At 55.3% G+C, this 22535-nt stretch overlaps 1 protein-coding gene across 1 annotated transcript; it reads left to right on the top strand.

Annotated features, from left to right (window-relative positions):
* The first annotated feature begins 8324 nt into the window (after positions 1–8324).
* Positions 8325–16737, top strand: ADAM11 (ADAM metallopeptidase domain 11). Its single transcript, XM_023521556.1, has 18 exons — positions 8325–8447; positions 8526–8604; positions 8767–8965; positions 9448–9532; positions 9654–9744; positions 9878–9929; positions 10450–10549; positions 10633–10704; positions 10821–10913; positions 11315–11395; positions 11977–12027; positions 12137–12200; positions 12432–12531; positions 12743–12862; positions 12954–13122; positions 13212–13326; positions 13414–13504; positions 14134–16737. The coding sequence occupies exons 1-18, from the start codon at positions 8325–8327 to the stop codon at positions 14180–14182; spliced, it is 1734 nt and encodes a 577-aa protein (XP_023377324.1). The 3' UTR covers positions 14183–16737.
* Positions 16738–22535: the final 5798 nt, after the last annotated feature.

The following is a 22535-nucleotide window of genomic DNA, read 5'->3' as shown; positions in this document are numbered from 1 at the left end:
TTTGGCATGGGGGCATATCCCCAATCCCACCTAGTACAAGGTGGAAGGTCAAGGGAGACAAAAAGACATGTCCAGAATATTTCCCCCTGACCGGAAGGAGACGTTGCAATGCTCTACCTCCCACCTGGCCTTGGAACCTTTAGGCTGATGGTGGAGACAGTACAGCATTGAGCCCAAGTGTCCCAACAGGAAGTACCCCCACCCCGGTGCTGTTGAGCTTTGTCCGAAGTTATTGCACTGGTTTGAGACCTCAGGCCAGGCAAGGTGCTGGGTCAGCAAGATGTCTATCTGCTGTGGCTCATAGGGCAAGTCTGGAGGCACATGCTGGCTGGCCGGGCCGGAATAGTAGACCCGGGGGGCTAACCTGCTCTGGCTTTGGGCTGGTCACAGCACCTTTCTGAGCCAATCCTAAAATAAGGATAATATTAATCTCAGCCCCACCCGCTGCCGGCTGGCAGTGACACGAAAGGGCTTTGTGTGCGAGGATTCCTGGCTTTTGTAGCGGGGCAAAGGGGAAAGGGAAAGTGGCCAGGAAGGAATTAGAAGCTAGAGAAATTAGAATTCACTGGGCCCTTACTGGGGGCAGGCACTGTTCTGCCTTGATGTGTATTAATTTATTTCATCCTCATCACAATTCCAGGAGGTAGGGCTGTTAGCATTCCCATTTCACAGATGGGGTAACAGGCACAGAGAGGTGAAGTAGCTACCCAGGTCACACAGCACTTAAGTGGCAGAGTCAAGATTGATACCGAGAACAACAGTCTTAACCATGTACTCTCTGCCTCTCTCTCTCAGAGATACTGCTCTCAACACCTCACTTCTGTCCAGTTTAGAAGCAGACTCAACCCAAGGCCCAGAGAAGTGGGGGAGTTTCTGGAAGTGCAGAAACCTGTGGTCACAGGGAGCCTGCAGCTGAGGGGTGAAGGAGGACAAGTAGGGCCACAGTGTTCAGCTGCACTGGTTGTTCACTGCACAAGACTGCCTGGGCAGGTGGACTGAATGAAATCAGGGGGCTCATGGAGCTGCATGCATTCTGAGGGGACCCTTTTTCTAATCCACACAAATCTGCTGTGTGGGTTGTGCATGCCCTTGGGCAACCCAACTCCTTCAGAACCAAGGAGAGGGCGGGATGTAAGAGAACAGGGCGGGTGGGTGTAGGGTCCCAGGCCCAGGAGACAGACCCTCATCTGAGCCACCTGGGGGAGGGGACCTCAGTCACTGGGCTGAGGGCTTGTGAGAACCGCCCAGACCAGCATGTACTGGAAATGCCACCCCAGAAGCCCTCGGCTGGAGATGTGCTACAGTGTTTTTGTTTTCTTCCTACAGAAGGTTTGGGGACACTGGGGCAAGCCTCAGTCCCCAGCCTTTGCAAGATGGCAGTCAGGGGCAGGGAGCCACAGGGTCTGTGTCCGGAGCCCTAGTATCTCACTGTGGTCTCTGCTGTCAAGGTCACAGTGCTGTCCTGGGTTCAGAGGCAGGAGGGGATCCTGGGAGAGGGGCTAGTGGCCGGAAGCCAGGGCTAGGGCTCATGCAGGTCTCAGCCTGCTCCAGCGAGGGCCTGACACGAGGCTGGGCAGAGGGAGCGTTCATGCAGGAGGCTAAACTGCCTGAAAGGCTGCACATGTGGCTTTGGTGTGGGGCAGCCTCAGTGGCTCCCAGCTCCACTGCTTCTGACTGAGTGACCTGGGCCGGCTGCTGATGCCTTCTAAATCCCACCTTTCTCATCCATGAAGTGGAGATAACAGTCATCTCCACTTCACTCCAGCTGCTGCAAGGACCAGAGGAGATGATGAACAGGTGTCCTGCTTAGGATCCAGCAAGAGCAGATGTTCAACATCTGGGAGGCCTGCCCTCCCTCCTGATGTCAGGGTCAGGTGCTGGTATAAGAGCTGGGTGTCAGAAGCAGGAGCCAGGGCATTTTGGGGTTACTCGTTAGGCCCCATACAGGGTTTCAAGGGAGGGGCAGCACGGGTAGGAGTCTTGAGGCCTCTTTAACCAGACTCTGGCCTGTTGGCTTGACTTCCCTAAGCACCCCTGCTGGCTGCCTAAAGGGACCCAGCTGTCCAGGGTCTGTCCTCAGAGGGACTAATGACCCTGTAAGGAAGTGACTCTGTCCTCAACTATTTAGGTCAGATCCCATTATCAAAAATTCGTCCAACTGTTCTCACTATCTGGGACTCCCGCTGTCCTGCTGATAAGTGAAGCCTCATCGAATCTTGGACACAGGAGAGTCAACTGCTGGGGGAATGAGATTCCTCTCAGGTGGGGCCCCCGCCCCTCTGGCTCCTCCCCATCTGCCACCACCCAGCCCATGCAATTGATCTAGCTCCTCAAAGCCCTGTCCAGCTGGACCATTTACACTTCCTTCTTCGTTTATTATTATTATTGCTAATCCTTGTGATAATAACATGTTAAAAGGGGCTTTCATTTAATTCACCAATGGGGAAACTGAGGCTCAAGAGAGGTTAAGCCGCTGACTCAGGCCTTCTGATGCCTTTTCATTCAACATGGGTATTGAGCCCTGGCAGGGAGGAAGGTGAGTGTAGCCATGCTCCAGGGGACTAACAGTCACACATGTGAAAAGCTGAATCAGGATGTCAAGAACTGCGTGCATAAGGGTCCAGGAGGGGAGAGGGGCCAAAGCCTCTGTGGGCTGGTGGGTGCAGGTAAGGTTTTGCAGATGAGAGTGAGGAGTAGAAGGTCGTGGGAAGAAATCAAGGTTTGGAAGGAGGAATTTAGGGAGCAGTGCCTAGATGTTCAAATTTTCTAGCGTGTTTGGCAACCCCAAAGATTTTCAGTTTCCCCTTCCCAAGACTGATTCTGTGGGTCTGGGATGGAGGCCTGGCCTCTGTATTTGTGATTCTGGGACTTCGGCAAGATCTTTGCCTCCTTCCCTCTACACACTGTATTTGGTCAGGTCTGACACAGGGTGCAAGCAAGTGCCTGGGGAGTGGACAGGCCAGCAACAGGGAAGCCTCGAGAGGGCAGAGTCACCCCACTCCTGTGGCCACAGCTTCCATGGTAGACAGAAACTCCAGCCCAAGAGTGAGACCCTACCCTGTACCTCCACAGTATGGCCCTGGGCCAGTCACCTCTAAGTGTCTCTCCCTGAGCCTCCTCAGCCTGGCATTTGTAAAATGGGCACCAGACTTCCTGGGCTGGTTGAGATCAAATGAGCTGGAGCACGAGAGAGCTGGATAGCCAGAGAGCAAGAGGCAAGAGTAGGGCACAGGGTCAAGGCCTGGCTGGCCAGTCAGTCACCAGCTGCTCCGAGCTGGCTGCAGAGGAGGGCAGGTGACAGGGGACAGAAGGGGCCCCCTGAGGTGTAATGGGAGAGGTCAGGGGCAGATCAGGGGCATGAGGCAGACCAGGCAAGGAACAGTTAGTTTGTCTTTGATAGAACACGAGCCTAAAGGTTGGCTGAGGGGGTGTGGTTTTAGGGTGCCCCCTCCCCAGGTGTCTGGGATGCAGAGGTCCCAGGGACTGAGGTGGGCTTGCTTGATCTTTCTCATCTTTCGAACAGGGTTATTCCCCCATGCTCCCCCATATCAGGCCAGATCAGGCCAGGCAACTCACCCAGGTGTCTGGTCTCCTTCCCCTTCCTCCCACCCACCGCCTTTGGCAGGTGCAGGAAATGATGAGGATAAGGAGGACCTGGTGTCTGCTCCTTTATCGGTCTGGGCTTTCCATACAGTGGGGGCAGCTTTCCCTGCACAGAGAGGGGAGAAGCCAAGTGAGTTATCTCACTGACTTCTCGAGTCGGGGAGAGTCTGCTAGTGCCAGGGCCAACTCTGCCACAATCCTGCTGGCCCAAGCCGACCCCCACTGCACAAGCCAACCTCACAGCCTTGTGTCTGGGCTCATCGTACCATTTTCAGTGGGATAATCTGAGGCTCAGAGAGGTTGCCGGATCATCCCTGAGGCTGCACAGCCCAAGAAAGTGGAATCAAGGAAAGGGGCCTGGACAGGCTGCTTCTTTGAGTGGCCAGGATAGGGACAGGGGCTTATCAGTGGGGAGACCTGGGGGCAGAGGAGTGCAGAGCTGATCCAGGCAGGGATGAGTGGGGAAAGCAGAGATAGTCCAAGCCCAGGAGGGGAGATAGAGGGCAGGGGTGGTCCACGCCAAGGGTGGGGTGGGTGTAGAGCTAGTCCAGGCCGTTGGGGGGAGGGGGGAAGCTGCGACTCCTTGTTCTGACTTTTCATTTCGAATCCGATCGATGTTCTTGGGGCTCAGGACAGAGCTTGGAGCCTCAGTCAGCTTGGAATGGGGTGAGTCAGTGTCCCTGAGGCTCAGAGGGCTGCCTGCCTAGGCTCTTGCCTCACCCCTACACTTCACCCCCTCTCCCAGGGCCTCTCATGGACACTGGACCATTTTAAATCTTACTTTACCTTTGGCGAGAAGGCCCTGGAATCTGATTCCCTAGACTTGAGTCCCATCCCACCATTTCTTAGCTGGTTGACTTTGGCAAGTTAGTTATCCTCTCTGTGCCTCAGTTTCCCCATCTGTCAGATGAGAACGACAGTAGCATCTATCCCACTGAGTTGTTGTGAAGACCAAATATGATAATACTTGTAAAGCATTTAGAACAGTGCTCAGTGAAGAGTAGAAATCCAGGTGGTCGATGAAGCCAACTAGCACCAGGCTATGATTTAATGACCTTGAGGCTCCCTTCCATCCTGCAACCTGCAACCTGCTTCCTACCAAAGAAAGGCACAAACAAATCCCTCACATTTGCACAACATAGTAGTGGGACCCTCATGTGGGGGCCTGCATTTTAGTCTTCTCAAATGGACAGGGTGGGAAGAAGGCTCCAACCCCTCTCAGGCCTCTTCCGTACTTCCTGGTCTTTTTAGGACCTAAACCTTGGGGTGGGGACATGGGAGCCAAGAGGCCAACTCCCCCTCAACCCAAACTCTCCTGCCCTTTCTTGTCTTGGGATGGCTTTCCCTCGGGGCACACTAGCTTCAGGTCTGGAGTCTCTACTCCCCTACAGTAGCTGGATGCCTAAGCTGGGTGGGGCGGCCATCTTGCTCAGGCCTAGTACATTGCCATGGCAACTCGGAGCCTCCCATCCCCACTGCAAAGTCCCCTCTGAAAAATTTATCAGGAAAACTTCCGTGTTTAAAAATTAACCATGGGATTGAAATATTAAAGATGAGATGAGCTGCTTTGGGCAAGGCAGAGGGCAATGGACTTGGGAGTAGGGGAGCCAAGTTCTTTCCTACTGACAGGATGGCATGTGCCCATCCCCCCAGCTTCTAAGGACCCACAATCAATTCTAACCCACTTTACCCCTGTCTGCAGAGTCCGAGGCCTCCTCCTTAACTTGAGGCTGGGGCCAAGGTAGTGGGACAGAAAAGGAGGCACTGCTTCAGCAGGTTTCTGGGGCCACACTGCACCCCATCTCCTGTTTGCCCCTTTCCCATAATACTTCTGAGGGCCTCCCTTTAATCCACCTGAGGGTGAGATGACCTTGCCAACAGGGAGGGCCTGGCCTAGGCACTGGGCAGGCTGAGCTGCCTCTCTGCATCCTTGCTGCTCCTGGATACCGTCCCCAGAGAGGTAGGGTGGCACCTGCTCCCTTCGCTGACCCAGTGGGCAGAGTGGATGGTGCCCAGGGATGTGCACTTCTGCCCCCTGCCCCCTGGAAAGGGACATAGTCTTGCAGAAAGATGAGTTTTCACAAAGCATCTTGCCCCCAGATCAATGATCCTCACAACTGCTGGGCTGGGCCCTCCCCTCTCCAGGGCTATGCCCTGTTCTAGGGTTTCCCTGATTCCCCAGTACCCACCTTCGGGCCTCCCCCAGTTGACTCCCTCTCTGCCCTTTCACCACTTCCAGCCTGTCCACCTGGCCCAGGTGAGTTTCGTCATCCCAGCTTTCAACTCCAACTTCACCCTGGACCTGGAGCTGAACCAGTGAGTGTGGCCTTGAGCCTGGGAGGAAGGGCTGCAGGCGGGTGAGCGAGGCATGTCATGGACTTGGCTGGCTGGAGCGGGAAACGAGGCTGGGACGGGGGACCTGGATTTGAGCCAAGGCGGGACCCAAGCCTGACTCAGCTCCACCAATGACCCCTTCTTCCTCTCGTGCACTGTTTCAGTCACCTCCTCTCCTCACAATACGTGGAGCGCCATTTCAGCCGGGAAGGGACAACCCAGCACAGCACCGTGAGTGCCACTGGAAGGGGACAGAGGAGGCGGAATGTAGGGACAGGTGGCCGTTGGAGATGGGGTTTGGGGTATACTTTACACTCGGGATGCTCCATCTCCCCACCTTGGAGGCTTTGAGGGTTGAGGTCAGGGTGGCTTGTCGAAGGGTGTGGAGCCCTGGGCTCCCCTCGCCTGGCTCCAGAAGCCTGACCCTGGCCGACCTCTCTGCCCAGCATGGAGGCATTCAAGCACCCTCACTGCTCCATGCCCAGACATTCTTGGGGAAAATGCCATCTTGCTCAGCATCAAGGCTCTGGGAATTCCTGGCTGCCTGGGACACCAAGGTCCCAGCCCTGGAGGCTCAGGGACGCAGCAAAGATGAATGACTGGCTATAAATAGCCTCCTCCCCCACCCAGCCTGTTCAGGAACGGGAGCACAAGTAATTCTACAGGAAGCAGGAAACGGGGTGCTGGTCCCCTCTGACCTGGGCCAGGAGGACACATACTCTGCACAGTTTCTCAGCCACGGACCACGTGTCCAGGGGTGGACCACGGAGGCAGTGGCATCTGAATACACTATGTGTGAAATTGTGTGTACATGTTGGGAGCGAGTCCATAGCGTTCATCCGTTTAAGTGAGCTAATCCACGGTAAGTGCTTAGAATAGTGCGTGGCACACAGCAGGTGCTAATGAATGCTAGCTGTTCTTCTCAGAGGAGTCTGGGATCCCTGTACCAGCCTCAACAAATGGTTAAGAACCACTGATGCAGTCCAATATCCTCATTTCCTAGGTGAGGTAGAGGCCAGAGAGGGCCAGGAACTTTCCCAGGGTGAAACAGCAAATTAAGAGCTTGACCGGAGTAGAGCCAGGCTGCAGATTTCCAGGTGTACCCAGGACTGCAGCCAGCTGCATGCACAGGGCAGCTTCAGCAGCCCTCGACCATCCTCCATGCCTCCGTGCCAGGGCGAGGGGCATGTCCACTTACCTTCTGCTCTTCCTCCAGGGGGCTGGAGACCACTGCTATTACCAGGGGAAGCTCCGAGGGAACCCCCACTCTTTTGCTGCCCTCTCCACCTGCCAGGGGCTGCAGTGAGTATGGAGAGGAGCTGGGTGGCTGGGGAAAGCCTCCAGCCCCGGGCCTGGGAACAGTGGGGGAGCTGCGCCTCTCTCTCTGCAGTGGGGTCTTCTCTGATGGGAACTTCACCTACATCATGGAGCCCCGAGAGATGGCTGGGCCTCGGGAAGCCCCCCAGGTGAGCCTTCATGGTCCCCTCTGATAGCCCTGCTCATCCTGATGGCTGTCACTGCTCCCTCCTCCTCCTCCCTTGGTAACCGCAGCCTCACTGCCCTCCTCAGTGACCCCAGCTCTGGTTCCCTCCGCCTGTGCCCCTAGCTCCAATGTCCCCTGTCCCCCAGGTAACCTCTCATGGGGCTCCAGTGTCCTTTGCCCCTATCTCTCAGGGCGCCCCCAGGTCTTGACCCCGGAATCTGAGCATCTGGGAGATCAGATCCGACATGGGAGCTCTGGCCAGTTCTGGGTCACCCTGGGGTGGGTGGGGGGAAGGGCTGGTGCTGTCCCCCACCCCAGCTAGGCTCAGAACAGACATGGTCAGCTCCCAAGAACTAATGTCCCCTCATTGCAGGGACCCCTTCCCCACCTCATTTACCGGACCCCTCTCCTCCCAGCCCCCCTCGGATGTAGGGAACCAGGTAAGGGAGGGAAAGTGGGGCTGGGGAGGGGGCTGGCTGTGTCTCCCCTCACCTGCCCCTTTCCCCAGGCTGCCTGTTCGCTGCCCCTGCCCATTCTGCTCCTCTGAACCGGCCGAGGCTGAGAAGGAAAAGGCAGGTACGGGGCCCGCACAGACCTCGGGCTGCAGAGACCTCAGGCTGCAGAGACCTCAGGCTGTGGTCCAGAGCAGGAGGACACCCTTATTCATGGCTGGGGCAAAGAAGGGCTCGGACTGATGTGGCTGGGGGCCAGGGAACCATCTCTGGGAGGAAGCGCCCCCACCTCATTCCCTAATGCCAGTGTGTACACATGCACCCGTGGTGGGCTAATTGGAGCTGCCTGCCCTAGTGTCAAGGCTGGGGAAGGATGGGACTCCTGCCAGTGGGACTGGTATTGTCCCTGGCTGGAGTTCACCACTCCTGAGTCTGTCCATGGCTTGGCCACAATGCCAGGCATGGAGTGGACTGATTCCAAGTGCCCACCCACTCCCCAGGTCCGCCGGGGCCACCCTACAGTGCACAGTGAGACCAAGTATGTGGAGCTGATCGTGATCAATGACCACCAGCTGGTAAGTTCCTAGGCTGGGGGCAACTCTGGGAGGAGGGGCCACGGAAACAGCATCACCCTCCACCCACTCTTCTCCCAGTTTGAACAGATGCGACAGTCAGTGGTCCTCACCAGCAACTTTGCCAAGTCTGTGGTGAACCTGGCAGATGTGGTGAGCAGCCCTCCCTTCCCCTCTCTCTCCCTGTAAGACCCCACCTGGCTGCACACATCCTTGGGGTGAGCTCTTGAGGGCACTATCAGCCACTGACCCCCACTTCCTGGAAGCACAGATTGAAGCCCTCCTCCGGCCCTGTTCCCCCATACCCACTCCCACCCTCCAGCCTTCTCCCCATCTTCTCCCGTCTGGGCCCAGATGTACAAGGAGCAGCTCAATACCCGAATTGTGCTTGTTGCCATGGAAACGTGGGCAGATGGAGACAAGATCCAGGTACAGGATGACCTCCTGGAGACCCTGGCCCGGCTCATGGTGTACCGACGGGAGGGCCTACCTGAGCCTAGCGATGCCACCCACCTCTTCTCGTGAGTCCCCTGTCCCAAGCATCCTGCCAGCCTCTGCTGGTGGCCGTGGTGCATAAGGTTATTGAACACCTGCCCTGTGCCGGGTGCTCTTGCAGGGTCTGGGATTAGGCTTACCTTGCACCTGCCCCCAGCCATGCAACAGGCATCTTAAGCTGATGCCCCTCTTCCTTTTACCTTTGCCATTACCTTTGCCCATTACCTCCCCTTTGTCCCCTCTTCCCCTTTCAAACTGCCCCAGCATCCCTTCCTGGTAGTGGGGAAAAATCTGATAAAAGTTCCTTGCAATTAGAGATGATCTAATAGGAACCTTTCATTTGGCTTATTGGCAAGCAAGCCCAAAGAGGGTCACACAGGCTGATGTAAAGGGCAATACGTCCTCAAGGAAGGGCTGTAGTGGGAGAGGCTCCCTGTCTCCCTCTCACAGCCCAGGGGAGCCACTATGGGTAGGGCAGAGGTTTTCCTGATAACCCTCTCCCTTCCAGGGGCAGGACTTTCCAGAGCACCAGCAGCGGGGCTGCCTACGTGGGGGGCATCTGCTCCCTGTCCAGGGGTGGGGGTGTGAACGAGGTGAGCAGTGTGGGGGCACAGCTGGGGTGGGGGTGAGAGTGAGTGGGAGTGCTAAGGGCATGAGCCCTGTGCCTTTTGGAAGGATGTAGACATCTTTGTGCTCCATCTTCCTCACCCCAAGTATGACAACATGGGGGCCATGGCGGTGACCCTGGCCCAGACGCTGGGTCAGAACCTGGGCATGATGTGGAATAAACACCGGAGCTCAGCAGGTATCAGTGAAGACCCCATATGGCCCCATAATCAGCCGAGACCCACACCCAGCAGTTCCAGAAGTGAAGAGGGTGTCTGTGGGAGGGGGGTGGTCATCTACGCTCCCTTATATCCACCTGGCTCACCTCTCAGGGGACTGCAAGTGTCCGGACAACTGGCTGGGCTGCATCATGGAGGATACTGGGTGAGCTCTTGGGGACAAATCAGGGGAGGGTTTTGGGCGAGGAGAGTCCCAGAGAAAGCATTGCAGTGGCAATATGGAGCCAGTGGCCTCAAGAGATCCAGCTCTCAGGACCACTCAGGATTCCAGGAAGCCCAGTTTTCTGCAGGACATTGCACAAGGAGACCCAGAGTTCCCCGCGGAACATCAAAACTGACCAAACTGTAGTGTGCACTATCGCCACTGGGCGGCGCCAAAACCTTATTTGGAAGCACCTTCTCTCCTTGGCGCTTCAACCTCTGACTCTAGGAGTCCAGGGGTTGCAGGGAAGGGACCGGAGCGACGTCCCCCGCCCACTACCTCTTGATGGGCAGGCGGGAGGATTCTTGTGCAGTCTCCAGGCACAGAGAGCCTCAGTCTCCTCGAGACAGTGACGGAGTCCCTGGTGCAGCCCATCCCCAATCTTGAGAAGAGGCGAGAGAGAGAGGGCTGGAGGGGAGACACAGGCCAGCCCAGCGGCACTGTCGTCTCACCCCCTCCCCAGGTTCTACCTGCCCCGCAAGTTCTCGCGCTGCAGCATCGACGAATACAACCAATTTCTGCAGGAAGGCGGCGGGAGCTGCCTCTTCAACAAGCCCCTCAAGGTACCAGCCCCAGGGCGTGGAACTTGGGAGCGGGGCTTGGGATCGGGTCCGGGTCAGACTCCCGACACCCCTTCCCGGTCCAGCTCTTGGACCCCCCTGAGTGCGGAAACGGCTTCGTGGAGGCGGGGGAGGAGTGCGACTGCGGCTCCGTGCAGGTGAGCGACCAGTGCCAAGTGAGGGACAGGAGACGCGGGGGCGGGCGCGAGGGAGGGTCCAGGTGGGGAGGGTGCGGGCTCGCCCGCCTCCCTCCCCTTCTCCCCGCGTCCCTCAGGAGTGCAGCCGCGCGGGCGGGAACTGTTGCAAGAAATGCACCCTGACTCATGACGCCATGTGCAGCGACGGGCTCTGCTGTCGCCGTTGCAAGGTGAGGGGGACCCGCCGCTGGGCAGGGAAGGAGGGACCAAGAAGGACCAAGCTGCTGAAGATCTGATAAGGGGCGGGATTTAGGGAGGAGGAGCCGCTGGAGGCAGAGCAAATTTGGAAGGGCGGGGCTTGACGCGAAGAAAGCGCCAATGGGGAAGAAGGGCGCAGCAGGGCAGACCCGAGAAGTGGTGGGAGGAGCGGAACCCTGAGCAAGCCTGGGGCATCTCTGAGTGGGCTGAGAGCGTGCGGGGACTGGGGCGAGGAGCAGCAGTGAGGGAAAAGGAGCACGAGCCTAGGGGCGGGGCCGTGGGGGCGGGACCGTTTGGAGGGCGGGGCCTAGGAGGCGGGCAGGCGCGGGATTTGCGGTCCCTGCCTGAGTCCTGAAGCGCATCCCTTCCTCAGTACGAACCGCGCGGTGTGTCCTGTCGAGAGGCCGTGAACGAGTGCGACATCGCGGAGACCTGCACCGGGGACTCGAGCCAGGTCTGCCCAGCCCTGCCGCCCTTTGGAGCCCCGGGCGAAGCAACCCTTATATTTATCATTTAGGCTATGTCGAGCGACAGCTGTTCTCCATGCCTCTCTACTGGGCTTCTGGCATCGCTGCCAGATGATCAGCCTCAGTTTCCTCATCTGAGACAGGGCTTTGTTCATGCCCCCTGGCTTTGCTCCTTCAATCATAGACCCGTATTTATAGTCTGGCTGATATTTCCGGTGCCTGGCGTAGTGCCTAGTGTGTGCTAGGGATCGGAGTGGGTGATAATATTAGGTAACATCTCTTAAACCCTTGTTACGTGCTAGGCATTTAGTTCTCCCAGTTCCGTGAAGCAGGTGAAGGAAACAGGGCAACTGGGAAGGAGGCGGGACCTGGAGGAACCCAGCTGCTGACAGGACTCGCCAACCTATGTGGTCTGAGTTCCAATCCAGGTCTCCTGTCTTTAACATGGAAGAGCCCTGAACTTGAGCCCCCACATGGGGGGCATTTGGCACCCCTTCGTTCTTCCCTGGGGCTAACCTCGGCTCTCAGTCCTGGGCCGTTCTGCTTAGTCCAGCCCCTCTCTCCACAGTGTCCCCCTAACCTGCACAAGCTGGATGGTTACTACTGTGATCATGAACAGGTATGACGGGGTGGGGGCTCCTCCCTCTCAGGGCTTCTGGCTCAGCCGTCTCTTGTCTTCACTCTGACTCCTCAGTGTGTCAGCCGCTTGTCTCCTGTTTGTCCCCTAGGGCCGCTGCTATGGAGGTCGCTGCAGAACCCGGGACCGGCAGTGCCAAGCCCTTTGGGGCCATGGTGAGTCTGGCTGGGGGTGGGAGAGGGGACTCTGGAGGACCAAGAATCGAGAGGCTGGGGTGAGGGCAGGCTCTGGCTAAATATGCCCTCCACCAAATGTGTGGCTCTCCAAGCTCTCGAGGGCCCAGCCAGACCGGAGGTTGCCTGGAGTGTTGGAAGTGGAGGCCTGAGATCCTGGGGTGGGTTCTGGGCTGACTTGGCTGACACTTGGCATCATCTGTCTCCTCACAGTGGCTGCCGATCGCTTCTGCTATGAGAAGCTGAATGTGGAAGGGACTGAGCGTGGGAACTGTGGGCGGAAGGGATCAGGCTGGATCCAGTGCAATAAACAGTAAGTGCTAAGGCTCCTGGTTGGGCCTTGCCAGCTCTGGAGCTGGGAGGGTTTTTTCTGAGATGGAGCCAGAGGTTCTTCTAGGATGTGCCTGTGAGTCCTGATAGGAGAATCTGTGAAAAATCAGGATGTGGGGAGAGAGCAGATTCAAGTTCAGTACTTGGGTCAGAGGTCAGACTTGGAGCTCACTGTCTCTACACTGCCCCAACAGGGACGTGCTCTGTGGCTTCCTCCTCTGTGTCAACATCTCTGGAGCTCCTCGGCTGGGGGACCTAGGGGGAGACATCAGCAGTGTCACTTTCTACCACCAGGGCAAGGAGCTGGACTGCAGGTGTTGGCTGGGACCGTGGCTGGGGAAGGGAAGGTTGCAGCTGTAATGGGGTGGGGGGCATGGGCAGAGGCTGGCTGTGCCGTTTCTCCAGGGGTGGCCATGTGCAGTTGGCCGATGGCTCAGACTTGAGCTATGTAGAGGACGGCACTGCCTGTGGGCCCAACATGCTGTGCCTGGATCATCGCTGCCTGCCAGCCTCTGCCTTCAACTTCAGCACCTGCCCAGGCAGTGGGGAGCGCCGCGTCTGCTCCCACCATGGGGTAGGTGCCTGGAGACCAGGGATGCTGGGAGGGGCTTACAAGAGGAGACAGGGCCCTGCTCACCTCAACTGGCCCCACTTCACCTCTAGGTCTGCAGCAATGAGGGGAAGTGCATCTGTCAGCCGGACTGGACAGGCAAAGACTGCAGTATCCACAACCCTCTGCCCACATCTCCACCCACTGGGGAGACAGAGAGATACAAGGGTGAGGCTGGTGCCAGTTGGGGTGGGGCTCTGTCTTTCCCATTTTCCATGCCTGTCCCAGCCAACTGAGCCCTGCCCTCCTCCCCAGGTCCCAGTGGCACCAACATCATCATCGGCTCCATCGCCGGGGCTGTCCTGGTTGCAGCCATCGTCCTGGGCGGCACGGGCTGGGGATTTAAGTAAGAGACATACACGCCCCTTATGCCCCCTGGTTGGGTCCTCAGGGGTTATCAGAACCCCGGGCTGTTGAAGCTGAGGGGGCCTCCCTGAGAGGTTAGCTAAACCATCGTGGTCCGAGCTGTCCATAGGGTCTTGTTCTAACATTTAAAAAAATTGGTTGCTCATATTTAAAAAAAAAAAAAACAACGGAAATTTTACATTAACAATGCTGACTTCCAACTTCTCTTGAAAAATGAGAAGATTGGGCCCCACTGTGCCTGAGTGTGATCCAGCACAGCCACAGAGAGGAGCTGAGCAGGGCTCCCCGAGGCAGGGCTTGCGGACTCCCTCCCTAGGTCTCACCCAGCCTAGGTGTTCTGCGGGCATCTGAGTCTGGGCCCTGGGGCTGGTCTAACCCCTTCATTGTGCAAAGGAGGGACCTGAGGCCCAGGGTCACACAGTGAGTTAGTTGCAGAGTCAGGACTCAAACCCAGGTATCTCTCCCTGGGCCTTAGTGTCTAGGCCCCAGGGTCCCTGGCCCATCTCTGGGGTAAGGGGTTTTGTGGGAGCCAAAGGCCCCTCCATGAGAGAAGGGGAAGGTCACAGATGGCTCCTTTTCCTTTCTCTGTCCTCTCCTTGGCTCCTGAAGAAACATCCGCAGAGGAAGGTATGACCCGACCCAGCAGGGGGCAGTGTGACAGCGTCCACGTCATCCCTCCCACCGTCCCTGTCTCCATCTCATTTGTCACCTCGCATTCTGTTGATGGGAAGCCGAGCGCTGATTCCCCCACCCCTGCTGTCGCTGCCGTCACTACAGGGGTGGGAGAACCCTGCTCCGGAATGAAAGTCCTCAGCCTGCCCTTGCCACTTCCCCTTGCCCACACATCTTCTCAGGCCTTGGTCCATTTGCTCCTGCCCTTCCTATGGCCAGACCACCCCTGGCCAGCGGGACCCTGGAGCAGTGCCTCCCACAGCCACCGTGCCATGGGACGGGAGCCCACCTCTGCATCTCATCTGTTTTGTCTTTCATGTCACCGCTGTGTAACCTGCCAGATACCCTCCCTGGCCAGCCTGTGACTTGCAGCCTCCAGGGCCCCGCACTGACCTCCCAGGGCCCAGCCTGGGGACTCTCTCTCTCTGGGCCCTGCTTCATATCCTCCCCTGATGCCCCCTCTCCATTCCAGGTCCGGAGGGGCCTAAGTGCCACCCCCCTCCCTCCGAGCCTGGTACCCACGTCTCCGCCCTGAAACACGAGGCTGCCCTCACCCGGACACGGAGGGAGGCATCATGCAGTGTCTTCTGGGTCCAAGCCTTTCAACTCCTGGCCCCACAGGGATTTGGGTGGGGGCCTGTGGCCCTGCCCTCACACCACCAGGGTGGACCAGGCCTGGGGCATTTCCCTCATGGTCACCGACCCCACCTCATTCGGCTTTGGCCTTGCACACCAATTCTCCCTGTGTGAATGTAGCTTCCATCATCACAGATTGCCACAGCTCAGCTGAGGGGAGGGTGGCTAGAGGGATGCCCCAGTGGGCATGGCCTGGGATGGCCCTTCCTCAAAACCAGGCAGCTGGGACCAGAGTTTTAGCTCTCTGGGACTTAGGGGGAGAGGGCTGACATCTACAGTTTTTTGTTTGTTTGTTTGTTTTTAATGAATCTTAACTGATGAATGTAACTCGGGGGGTGCTGGGGCCAGGGCAGTTGTAGGAATATTTTGACATTTGTGGGAGTGACCAGAGGAACTGAGGCACGGCCATCCCCTGGGCCCTCCCCCAGGATGACCACACCTGGAGTCCTCTCACTGAACAGAGCCGTCCCCAAGCCAGGCAGAGGCTGGGCATCTTTGCTTGCTCCCTCGTCCCAGCCCTGCTGAGCTTGGAGAGAAGTTTGAGTGCTGATTCAAACCAAAGCTGCCTGTTCCGTGCCCAAGTCTAGGTTATGGGTACGGCGACCACACGTCCCAGATTGTCTTCAGTTCTAAAATGACTATCCTGCTGTCCTGCCAGGACGCATATATACGGGGGTCTAGAAAATACAGTCCCTGAAATAAAATGGCACCTTCCCCCTTTCAAGCAGGGTGATTCTGGGGCTGACTCAGGGTTTAGGTGCCCCCTGGCATGGCCTAGAGTTTTTGGGCTGGGCCATCTCCCCAGGGAGGACTCTCCCAAGTAGAGAAAGCCAGAGGTGGCCCAGTGCCTGGATGGTTAGGGGGCTCTGCCTGTGATGTGCATGAGGAGGGAGGAAAAGGCCAGTCTCCTGTATGCTCCTCAGCTTCTAGAAAAGTCCTCAAGGCCCTGTCAAACCCATTCCACTCCTTACCCCTCTTCCAGGGCCGAGTAGTAAGTTTACAGTTGTCCTCATTATACCCTCTGATCCCTACTGCAGCCGAGCCTGAGAGACAGGCTGAGTCTGGGCAAAATTTCTCAGTCCTTCCACACAGTCCTGCCCATGGCCTTCCCTCATGACCCTCGCTAGAGACAGGAGCTTGGCTGCCGAAGACCAGCTGTCAGGAGCAAAATGGCAGTCAAGCTACCTATGGATGAAAGCCACAAATGAATGGAGCCCCTCTTTCCAGGGATACCTCGCCCAGACTCAGCAGAGGTTTCTGAACATCCCGGGGCCTTTGAGCTGCCTGTTTCAGTCCCTCTGTTTCTGGGGCATCTTTGAGGAGGAATCATGGAAGAGATGGCTCCCTGTTTATCTGCCCCGCCCCTCAGGGCAAACGGGACTGAGGCCCACTGACACCATTTTGGGTGGCTGTCTGTGCCTAAGCAGGGTCCTCAATACTGAGCTGTAGCTGGCACTGCCCAAGTGAGGGGGATGGGTGGAGTACTCCTCTGGCCAGTCCTGCTCCACCAGACCCCCAAACGGGCTGGGGCAGGAGGGCAAGGGCTGGGTTTTGCACTATTGCTGCAATACCTTATGGCGCCCTCTGGTGGTACATGTGGCGATGCATCTGGCACAAGCATTTGGCTCCACATCTCTGCACAAGTGTGAATACCTCTGCACACATGGACATGGCTGTGTGTGCTCACATGGGGGTGGGGGTGTGAAGAACTCAAGACTTCTTGTGACCAGTCCACTTGGCTCCCAGCTGTCTGCATCCTCCTGCCCCCACCCTGGCAGCACCCAGGGACGATTGGAGGCTGCATTGGCCTGGGCCTGAAACTGGCTCCATACAGCATCCTGTATATATGTCATCTGGGGCTTGGGGTGGGGAGGCAGGGACAGGAACATCAATTAAAGATCACGTCTGGGGGCTCATATCAGCCTGTGTCTCTCCTTTCTGTAAATGACAACACTGTAACTAGCGGACCCTTCCCTGTCCTCCCTGGCCCTTGAGGGAGTGTGATGATGGGGGCACCGAAGGCAGGAAGTGAGCACCCAGGACTGGGCTTTGGGCATGGTGTTCCATTCCCCTCCAGGAAATAGGCACTGACTGGGTGGAGGGCCTGGCCCTTCCGCTTCCTCTGCAATCCCAACAAAGCAGAGCAGAGGAGAGGCAAGTTGGAAAGCATCTATTTAAAAGGCAGGACACTCACTTCCCTTTTATGGTTGAAGCCAGAGAAGCCGGTCCTCACCTCCCAAGAGATTCCAGAGAGTTGAATAAAACCGTTAATCTGGTCCCCAGGGCACCATGCTCCGGAGCCCAGAGAATTGTTCTTTTCCCACCTCTGCTTCCTCCTGCTGCCCCCGGGGCAGGAAGGAATTGAGCAATGCTGCGCTCCTCTCCGTTGGAGGTCCACTTTGAGCCAGACAGATATTATCCCTATCTTTCCCTCCAGAGCACTTTGGGCCTGGGAGTATGTGGCTCTGCTAGCTCAGAGGAAAGATAAATGGGAGAGGCGGGGACAGGGAATGAAGGATAGAAAGATACTGGGAACAAGAAATAGCAGCAGCGGGCAAGGGCCTCGGGAGAATGAACAGCCGGAAGCTCCAGGATCATAGCCCCATCCCCAGTGGACAGGGCCACCTCAGTTCACGTGCAGAGAGTCTAGGATGCAGGGCAGTGCTCTGCTCTGGCATCTCAATCCCCTAGGACATTGGGAACATCTACTTCCAGTCTCTCCACAGCAGGTCAGCTTCTTCCCATTCCACTGAAAGACGAGGCAGCCCAGGTGGAATCACTCACACCGATCGGTTATGACCCGAAGGCTAGGCATGCCCTCTCTGCTCTGGGCAGGAAACCCTATTTCAACTTTCTCTGTTGCCTCTGCCTCTCAACTCTTCCACCCCCATGCTTACCTCTTGTCAGTTCCCAGTCTGTCATGACCTTCAAACTCAGGCTGAGGTGTCTTACAGCTGATCCTTCGATAGTGAAAAGTGTGGCTTCTGGCAGGCAAATGGCAGAGGGCGAAGCTCAGCACTTGCGGTTCTTGAAGGTCAGCGCGCTGTCACTCTTGACACCTGCCTCTCAGCCTCAGGCTGAACTTTGGAGCCACAGGTGTTACCTGCAGGAAGGACAGCCCTCTGATGCCAGCACTCTTCCCATCTGCCCCGCACTCTTCCCATCTGTAGGCTGGAATGGAGCATCAGTTCTGGTCCAAACAGGTAATCTCTTTGGCTTCAGAACATGTCACAGGCAGAGTTTCCTAAAGTGTGTGGCATGGAACCAGAACTTTCAAATTTGCTGCAAAAGCCACTTACTACTGCAAGGTATACCCAGGTATGTTTTTTCAAAAGGAGAAAATCCTTTGATAAGATCATTACCTCAGGCTGTCTCTCCCTAAACCAGAGCTCACCTGGTGAGGATTTCTGGGTGGATCATGGGTGCAGATTTCGAGCCCTAGTTCTATTTGTTCAAGCTGATCTGTGCGCCCCCTCAATGCCATGAGTTAAAGGCAGCCCCAGTGGAGAGCTGCTGAGGTCACTAAGGCCACTTGCTGAGTTGAAGGGGTGACAATACATTCTTATGGCTCACCCCAAGGTCTAGACCCATGCTGTCCAATAGAACAGAATGCAGCTCACAAATGCCAGTTACGTGTGTATTTGTCAATTTTTCTAATAGTCTCATTACAAAAGGAAACAGGTAAAGTTGATATCAATACATTTTATAAAATCCAATATATCCAAAATCAACATAAAATAATCATTCAGATGTTACATTGGTTTTTTGTTTGTTTTCTGGGATTTGTTTTTTTCCACTAAGTCTTTGAATCAGGAGTGTATTTTGCACTAACCTACCTCACTCCCTGGGTGAAGGGCCAAGGACAGTGATGTCCAGTGTACTCACTGGCTCTGTGCTGCCTTGGGGGCAGCCACGGCCACTGGGCTCTGTCCTGGAGGCCACCGTCTTCTCCCGCCCTGCTTCGGTTGGGCTCTGAAGTTTTAACTGCTGCTTCCCCTACCCCCACGCGACCCCTTGGACACAGTCCTGGCCTTCAGCCACCTGAACCCCTGCCCACTTGGCAGCCTACAGGTTTCCTGACAAGTGTCTGACCAGCTGCCAATCTCTATTCCCCCCAAGAGCCGTCTGCTTCTTTCTGGCAGCTGTAGTGCCCACTTGGGTTTAAAAATAAACTCATTGTCTGTCTTTCTCCAGCCTAACCCCAGTAACTTCCTCCAGGTTGAGCTTGATCCTGACTGCCTCTGAAAATAAGGTGCCACCATCATTCCAGAGGCCGCTGCAAGGAATATGTTCCAGCGTCTCCACTGAGGACAGACCATACGAAGTTCGTCCCAGAACACTCCGTTTTGTCGAGGCACCTGACCCTCCTCTAAGCTGAGGATCGTTCCTGGGTTGAGGATTTAAGCACAGGAGTCGGGTGGTGGAAGCAGGGCTAATCTTAGGGGGACAGACACTCCCAAGGTTGCTCAGACTGATGTCATTACATAACCGTAGTCTCCAACCTTAACTTGGCGCTCACAGCAACAGCGCAGGCGCACCTGCGTTTACCTGGTTGGTGCTCCTCCCTCTCCCCGCCGTTTAATTCCACCTCCTATGCGCTCTACAAAACTCACCTCATCCCACCCCTCTTCGCCCAGATAACCTCTCTGCTTCTGCTTCACACTCAATCTGAAACCCCATTCTTAAGGCCATGGCAGCACCCCACTGCATTCTTTTTGAAAATTAAATTTATTGGGGCCACATTGGCTAATAACATTACATAAGTTTCAAGTGCACAATTCTATAGTACGTCATCTGTATATTGTACTGTGTGCTCGCTGCCCATAGTCCCGCCTGCATTCTTACCCGTGCTCTTGGGACCTTTTCCCAAGGGTCACCTTGAACCCCAACCCTTCCTACCTTCTGAGGACATCATGCTGCCACTTACCAATCCTTCCCCCTGCTGTCTCCTTCCCATAATCCAGGACGTTCCCGGCCTTGAAAACAAGAACAAAAACCACCCCTGGCCACCTGCCCCACATCTTCACAACCACGTTTCTTTATAGAATCACCTGTTCCCACCGACACATTTCCTCGCCAGTCATCAATCGCTGGAGCACACACCGGAGGTCGCCAACTCCAAATCCATCTCCTCCTGCATCCCGTCGTCTGCATCCTGAGCACCACTCCTCCGGCCGTGCCCTCTCTCGTGCCTCCTCAACCCTGCAGCTCTGGCTCAGCTCTCTGTCCCCTACTTGCCTTTCTACATCATTTCAGGCCCATTTTCCCATTCGGGCCCAACCTTGGGAATGTCTTTCTGTTTCTTGAAGGTTCTTGCCCTCAGACCTTCTCCCCATTTATGAATTCACCCCCACTTCATCGGGCTGACATCTTCTAGGTCTCAGTTTATGTTACTTTCTCCAGAAAGCCCCCCTGGGTTGGAGCACTTCTTGGCTCTACTTCCTAGATCAGAGCACTCGGCATGCTGCATGGTGAGAGCCTGTCCATCCCGTCCCCCCATAGGCATCATCAGCTCTATGAAAGGTGGGGCTGGGGATGCCTTTCACGGTGTCATAGTCCCAGCAAGTAATCTGGTGCCTGCAACATTTGTGGTGCTTAATAAATGTTTGTTGAGTGAAAAAGAAGCAGTCTAAATGAAAATCCAGACCGGCCCATGGCTATTCTTTGTCATTAGAGTTGGATCTGGAATTTGAGTGATCTTTGGGATGTGGAAGCAAACTTTTTATTTGAGATATGCTGCTTGGCATGCGCTCACTGTGGGGATTGATTTCCCACTGCACAACAGAAAGAATAACTGACTTGTTGCTGTAAAGAAAGAATTGAGATTCTATTCCCAATCTCATCCCTCCACCTCCACTAACTCCTCTCTTTGCCTTTCTAGATTTATCAGTGGAAACATCATTCTTCCAGCACCAGGCACCCTCATCTGTGACGCCTGAGAACTCACAGCCTCTGGCCCCGAGTGCTCCCTGTGGGCTGGGCGCTGGCACAGCATCCTGGTTGATCCTCACATTCGCCACATGTGGCAGGGCTGTTGCTAGCCCCACGTCATAGGTAAGGACAGCTAGCCTTAGAGGACGCGCCTCCTTGAACTGTGTTGCTTATAACACTCATCTGACACTTTCATGCAAAGGTCTTTTCTGCAGCTATATAATGCCACCCAGAGTCTTGTTTTCCATCTCTTTGCCTCTTCCGTGGAGCCTTTATACAGGGCCTTTACGCAGGACCACCTAATACATCCTTGCCGGTGAGGGCAGTGATACATGGTTGTTCCTGCGGTCAAGAGCGGAGACAGCTCAGCACTGAGGCAGAACAGGCCTGCTGCTCCGACGCAAGAGCCAACCTCTCCCTTCAAAGGACTTTTTATGGATTCTTCCCTTTTCTGAGTATTTCATAAGTGTCGAAGATTTATAGTGTTTACTTACTAAGATACTTTCCCAGTATCTACAGGCACTTAAGGGGAAACAATAAAAGAAGTAAAGAAAATATCCTAATAATTGTTGTTGTTGTCGAAAAGGGGATGGAGACCAGAATCCTGTTTGTTCAGACTGAATTGCAGAACCTGAAGATGAGCAGGACCTAAGAAAGTTTTAACTTCCCACTTGACGTCTCCTGCAAAATCGCCAGCTTGGCCTTCGTGTAAATTCCTACAAAGTGGGAAACATACCACCTCAAAAAAAAAAAAAACACACTACCTCAAAAAAGATTCCTCAGAAAACTTCAGTTGTAACCAAGTTCTGCTTTCCTGTAACCTCACCCACTGATGTCCCCTTCCTGGGACGGTCCTGTAAGGATGTGAAGACCGCTGCTCTTTCCCCAGTACAGGTCTTCTCTTCCTCAAGCTATAGGGCCTCTGGGATTCTGTAAGTGCTCCTTACGGCCAGGGACCCAGGTCTTGTCTTGTCATCCCCCCGGACGTGCCCCAGCCTACCCACATTCCTCCTAAAGCATGTTGCCCAGAAATACAGAGAATACTCCCGTGTGTCGTGGCCAGTTGAGCCGGAGCCCAGCGGGCTGTTACCTTCCTTGACAAGGAAATCTTATTTCTATGGAAGCAATAACTGTGCTCCGATCAGACCACATCAGGAATGTACATTTATTGGCCTTCATCTTACCATGGTTTGGCCTAAATCTGTAGCTATTAAATAGGAGAAAGTTATGTGGACTAGATGTAACGTAGTTTTTAGTTTTTAGGAAGATGCCAAAAAGTACATGTCGATCCTCATTCAGAGAAGTTATTAATTACACGAAGACACTAGATATGACGAGCTCGGAAGAGACAGTGAAAGACGTTCACCGTTGAGGATCTGAGGGTCTTTCCTTTTGGTAAGTGCTGCAAATTCACTTCTGTGAAGTGATCTCTCTTGTTCTCTTGAGAACATGTGGCCATGGTGAGGCCATCGTGTTCCTAGTAGCCGGAAGTATGAAACTGAAGGCATGCACGGTTGTGCCATCAAGTAGAGTAGCCATTAAAAACGGCAGAGTAGGTCTACAGATGCTAGTAGGAAAAGCACTCCAAGATGTGGTAAGTGGAAAACCAAGATGTAGAAATGTTACGACACTTTACACACAGGCCGATATGTGCAAAGAAAAAACCTGTCATAGAATTTACAAAAATGGACCAGCTATTATGCTTGGGAGGAGAAACTGTTGGGAAAGGGATATTTATTTTTTATCCATTTAATACATTTTTTGGTAGTTTT

Source organism: Pteropus vampyrus, unplaced genomic scaffold, assembly GCF_000151845.1.
Source record: "Pteropus vampyrus isolate Shadow unplaced genomic scaffold, Pvam_2.0 Scaffold306, whole genome shotgun sequence".
NCBI classification, from domain to species: Eukaryota; Metazoa; Chordata; class Mammalia; order Chiroptera; family Pteropodidae; genus Pteropus; species Pteropus vampyrus.
This window is presented reverse-complemented; position numbering and strand designations above follow the sequence as displayed.